This window comes from Bufo gargarizans, chromosome 4, assembly GCF_014858855.1.
Source record: "Bufo gargarizans isolate SCDJY-AF-19 chromosome 4, ASM1485885v1, whole genome shotgun sequence".
Taxonomy (NCBI): Eukaryota; Metazoa; Chordata; class Amphibia; order Anura; family Bufonidae; genus Bufo; species Bufo gargarizans.
In genome coordinates this window covers 7,904,855-7,910,854 of record NC_058083.1, presented here as the reverse complement: position 1 = coordinate 7,910,854, position 6,000 = coordinate 7,904,855, and the positions used below count along the sequence as shown (strand labels likewise).

Below are 6,000 nucleotides of genomic sequence, written 5' to 3'. Positions count from 1 at the left end.
CATGCCCCCTTCCCTGCCCCTTAGCTGTGACTGACAGCCGGCAGTTCAGCAAAGCCAGTCGAACTGTCGTGCATAAGCGCTGTCAGTCACAGCGAAGGGGCAGGGAAGGGGGCGTAGTTACCGTGACTTGAAGCAAGGAGGCCGCTGCCTCTGTGACTTCAAGCCTGACTAGAGAAGCGCGCCGGGCAGGGGATTAAAGAACATTTTTACAGCTTTTGCTTCATCTGCCTGCAGGAATAAAATGATTGTTACAAACATGATGCTGGCTACTCTCAGGTACTGCTGCCGGCTTGGGATGTTTGTTGGAGGTGAAAGGTTCCCTTTAAACTCTGGTCCGGTATTTGACCTCACCTGGTTGGAAACCAGCCCAGCCGCACATGCTGGGAGAGAAAGACCTTCCTTGCCAGACACAACCCCTCACTGTGTCACACTACTTACTGTCATACCATATTTTCCCATTTTCAGACAATGGTGTTTGGAATAAGAATCCATCTTTTTGTATCTTTTTGAGCTCTAAAATAGGAAATGATCTTGTGAATTTTACATAAATTTTACATACAATTTTGAAGAATAATTTTTTGGTAATTTACAACATAATTGTACATTTTCTCGGGCAGGTTATATTTCTAGAATATTGAGGAATTATACATTACGGGCCTGTGATGGAGAATATGTTTCGCTTCGATGTCCTCACAAAACCACCATCAGCATCCAGTCTACTTTCTATGGACGGAACTTGCCTAGTCATCAGATGTGCCCGACACGCCACAAGCAACCATATCCTACATTCGTAAAAGAAGATGTCTCCTGTTCTACCAATACTGCACTCCAGGTACCTTCACTATGATTCTAATTAAGGTCCCTTCATCTTTAAAGCTAACCATACACATTAGACCAAGGATCAGCAACCTTCGGCACTCCAGCTGTTGTGAAACTACAACTCCCAGCATGCTCTTTCCACTTGTGTGGGAGTTTAGAGAGCAGTCAAGCAAGTGTGCATGATGGGAGATGTAGTTTCACAACACCTGGAGTTCCGTAGGTTGCTCACCCCTGCATTAGACCTATTTTACCGATTTTGGCAGGTTCGGATGACCATCTAATGGGGCCTCCCACCTCCCCCTCAATGGCAGATGTTAGGGAAGATAAGGTTTGGGTAAGTTTGATTCGATTGCCTGTTCCTTTTCTTTTCCTGTTTTTATTCCTGGCTGAGGATTCATATGTATGGAGGATCAGTTGAGAGAGTCGTTGGATGACAGTTCTTATGTGTATGGCCAGCTTTACGCTACGATTATGAAGGGCCCTTCACACCTGTAGTGTGTTCCTAATGAATGATGGTGTTATAAAACCCCTTTATTGTATAAGTGGTGCGTTACATGCCATGAGGGACTAAACTCCAAGACCAAGTTAACTAAATGCACCTGTGTTTTCCCATCGGATGGTACAGTTTTTGTTTCTTCCCATTGGTTGTGTGTCCTCCTGGTCCTATTGATATTTCTGGAATCTGCAGACAACAGTCTATAAGGGGTTTAGAGGGCATGTCTAGTTTGGAAAAGCTCTTATTAGATACAGATTCTTGGTCTTCTACTATTCCCCCAGGACCACAACATTAAGTCATGTCTTCTGTGCTGTGCATATGTTTGACTGATATTAGCATCTTGTTTTATAATCTCTTGGGATGTGCTCTTTTAAGACGTAACTTAAAAGGGTTGGCCCATGAACAGCATTTATCACATATCCATATGTACCATATAGTGTTATATGTACCATATAGCTCACTACCGGTACATTCAATCTCTATGGGATGGAATGAGACAACCGAGTACATTGCTCTGCTGAGTGGGACCACCACTCCAAACGGGGAACACGGGAACCTCGCTCTCATGATCTTTTGCTGATCCCAGCTTCTGGACTCTTAATGATCTAAGGCTACTTTCACACTAGCGTTTTAGTTTTCCGGTATTGAGATTTCTGCTTTCATCTGCTGCTTTCCCATGAATGCCTGCTCCCGATAATTTGCCGATAATCGTGCAGTCTAATAGGCCCCTTAGATCCCTCTGCTTAATGTTGATATAGTCCATTTGCTGGGGCTGGAGTCAATTACCTGTGTAAGAGCGTAGCCTCAGGCTGTGTGTGTACAGTGCTGGGCCTTTCAGCAGGTTTTATTGCGGCCTTTGTATGCCAATTGCAATCTAAACAGAGGCTAAAACGACAGAGATGACAGTCGGCAAATATGGGGCTGGCAGGTAGCAAACTATTGTGTTTTCCTGAAGACAGACTGAAAAGTATCTTGGTTTTTCATGAAATCAGAGTCCGGAATACAAGTTCATTCTGTTCAGGAAATAATTGCCCCTTAATGAGTTAGGATGGATTCAGACTAGCGTTAGGGATTCCATTATGGCTTTCCGTTATAACATGGTTATAAACGGAAATTAACGGAATCCATAAGACGGAAGGACGGATCCGTTCTTCTGCCCATAGACTTGTATTATGACGGAATGCAAAATGGAAGCTCTTAAAAGGCAAAAAGTTTGCTTTCCGTCCTAATAGATGTCTATGGGATCCGGACTTTGTTTTCCGTCTTGCATCCGTTATGCTTTTCCATAGACTATTATTAGGACGGAAAGCAAACGGAATGCCTTTTAAAGGCTTCCATTTTGCATTCCGTCATAATACAAGTCTATGGGCAGAAGAACGGATCCGTCCTTCCGTCTTATGGATTCCGTTATTTTCCGTTATAACCATGTTATAACGGAAATCCATAACGAAATCCCTAACGCCAGTGTGAACCCACCCTTAGGCTACTTTCACACTAGCGTTTTTTGCGGATCCGTCATAGATCTGCAAAAATGCTTCCGTTACAAAAATACAACCGCATGCATCCGTCATGAACGGACCAGTTTTTATCTGTAACATTGCTAAGACGGATCCGTCATGAACTCTTTTGAAAGTCAATGGGGGATGGATCCGTTTGGCTCAGTTTCGTGAAGTGGACAGCAAAATGCTGCAGGCAGCGTTTTGGTGTCAGCTTCCAGGGCGGAATGGAGACTGATCGGAGGCAAACTGATGCATTTTGAGCGGACCCTTTTCTATTCAGAATGCATTAGGGCAAAACTGATCCGTTTTGGACCGCTTGCGAGAGCCCTGAACGGATCTCACAAATGGAAAGCCAAAGCGTTAAAGTAGCCTTTACGTGATGTAATAGTGCACGTGGACGCGTGGCTAATGTGTATGATTAATGAATCAGTTGTAGACTAAAGACACCCAAACACATTAGATAGCAGTGATTTTTGGGGAACCGGCCAACCATCTAATGTTTATGGGGTAGGAAATCCCCCAAAATCACTGCTATCTAATGTGTATGGGTGCCTTTATTCTACAACTGATTGCAGCTAATGTCAGGAAAGATAAGGCTGTTGGATTTCAGCTGCCCAATACTTCTGTTAAGGCTTCTGCCCGAGACTTTCTCCTCCATCCTCATTCACAACACATGCATGTACCTGTCTGGCCTATAGAGGGAGGAGTGAGATGGAAAGGATTGTAGTGGTGACTCCACCAATTATGGTGGCCATAGTCATCAAGGTGCTCCAGTGCTCCCTGGGCCGTGTACACAGTGAGTGGAGGGGGTGCAACACTTCATCTCCTCGGGATACACCCTGGACTTTTGGGGTCTCCTGTCTGGTGGTGGCTTGGTTGCCCTTGATGTTAGGTGGATGGTCAGTGGGGTGCAAGGCAGGAGGACAAGCTGACAGGGGCTGTCAGATGGTAGAGGCAATGACTAGGGCTGTGTGGTTGTAAATAAAGTCTCTCTTCACTGAATAGATGATGGGAGTTACATTATAAATGCAAGTTCTGCAGCCTGGGAGGAACAATGAGGAGGACGGCAGTAGTAGTGGCTCTGGCTGCAGCAGTGATAATCCTCCCACCGATGCTGCCTAGGGCCAGGCAGTAAGAGGAGGGCGCACCCTTTCTTCCATCTGGGCACACCTTGATGTTGTGGCTCCTGCCTGATAATAGTTGAGGTGCCCTTGGTGGTATGAGTGTTGTATGGGTGCAAGGCAGGAGATGTAGGCGCTGGAGTCAGTAACGAGATCAGGTGTAGAAAATAAACAAGTCTCTCTTTACTAAAGTGCAGAATGGGAGTTGTAGTACATCCAACTCTATTAAAACACAGTTACAAATAAATTGCAGTGCAAATCTTCCTCGACAGCGATGTATGGATATGAGCAATGTTGGGGGTTGTACTACACCTTCTCTCTTCCCTCTCTCTCTCTCTGCTGAACCCAAGGTTGGCAATAAGGTTTTTGCAAAACTTATCTGTAATTCCCATGCTGAGGAGTGCAGAATTAAAGGGTCTGTGCAAGAATGGAAGGATAGGGGGTATTGTTGGCAATCCTACCCACCCCCCACTTGACCAGACCTGTAAAGGGAAGCTTACTTAACGGGCCTGCCATGTTCCTCTGGGCTCCCTCGCTAAAAACATCTTGTATGAACGGTCATAAATACACATCATTCAACAACCAAGCAGATCGTAATCATTATACATTTTCAGCCAGCAATCAGTTTATTGGTCATCAGCATTACCTATACATAAACTTTCCTAATACTCTATATTACATTTACAATTCTGGGGGACATTTATCAATAGTGTCCTGCAATATATCAGTTAATGAGATGCTGAAAATTACCTGTTTGTACAAATGTATCAAAATGGTGCACATGGTATGATAGATTTGGCAGACATGTATTCCACCTCATTGCTAGTATACGTGACCCCAATATTTTGCTCCAAAAATGGCACACATGGTCAGTAAATTTTTGTGGCCCCTCTAAAGGTGCCCATACAACTTCAAATAGATGTATTTTGGAGCACTCCATTCTGTTCAGTTACATTTTGCCCCCATTGACAATAAATGGGGACAAAACTGAAGCTTTTTTTTCTGGGACAGATCTCAATACCGGAAAATAGAAACGCTAGTGGGAAAGTAGCCTAAGGATCCTATGATGGAAGAACACACCATAGAAAACTGGAATCCATACAAACGCACTGCAATCCAACACTGCATAGGGCTGCAGTACGTACAGACACACAGGAACCAGCACTCCAGCAACTGCACATCCTAGACTTCTGGTTCACCCCTCCGGGAAACCAATGGGGCCCCCTTTCGGAGGAAACAACAGACAGGGGAAATGTCTAGCAGACATGCTGGACACAACGTCAACAGACCAGACATGTAACAACGCACTAGACATACACCACACCCTGAACATAAACCCACACCAGACATACAACAAGAAAGGGGGGGTACATAGAGGATACAAGGGAGACAATCTATGTCCAACATGGTGGCCCTCAAGGACTGGGCAAGTTCACCCAGGAAAGAGCAGAGCTCCATCACCAAACAAGGCTGGAGTACATCTGACTCCAGCCAGGAAGACACAGGTAATATCCACATAGTGGCCACACCCAGGACACACCTAAATCCCCACTAGCTAGAAGATTAACCCCTCACTCACCAAACAGCAGGGAGATACACCTAAAAGGGGAAGTGGCAATGCAAACTGAAAAGTACATGTTGCCCCAGGCAACCAGTCTGCACGGCAACCGCGTCACGGTCAAACAACAATACGACCAGGACAGATTCCTTGTCCCAACTTTTCACTGCACTGCCATGGAGCAACGGCCTGAGAGAGTACACTGTGACACATTATTACATCAGGGCCACTACTACTCCACATCCTTTGCACAGGCTCCTCAGGGGCTTGTTGGACCTATAGTCATGGAAGTAATTCTGTAATAAAGCTTGAAGGAGTTCTTGACTTGAAGCATAAATTATGCACCAGTGGGCCTTAGCACACATTTTTATAGGAAACCAATAAGCCATCCAAGTTTGGGCTGTCCTCTGCAACAACTCTTACCGGATCCACTTACTCTCAATATTCAAAGACACCAACTTTCCAAGAGAAGTTAAGGTAGCTCAAGACGGAGAGAACTGAATGCCG

General features: G+C 45.0%; 1 protein-coding gene across 1 annotated transcript in view; it reads left to right on the top strand.

Annotated features, from left to right (window-relative positions):
• Positions 1-377: 377 nt before the first annotated feature.
• LOC122934063 (protein eva-1 homolog C-like) overlaps positions 378-6,000 on the top strand; it is a 220,742-nt gene continuing 215,119 nt past the window's right edge. The window contains exons 1-2 of the mRNA XM_044289214.1: positions 378-498; positions 618-832. Of these exons, the coding sequence (XP_044145149.1) occupies positions 378-498; positions 618-832 (336 nt within the window). The remainder of the gene's footprint in view (positions 499-617; positions 833-6,000) is intronic.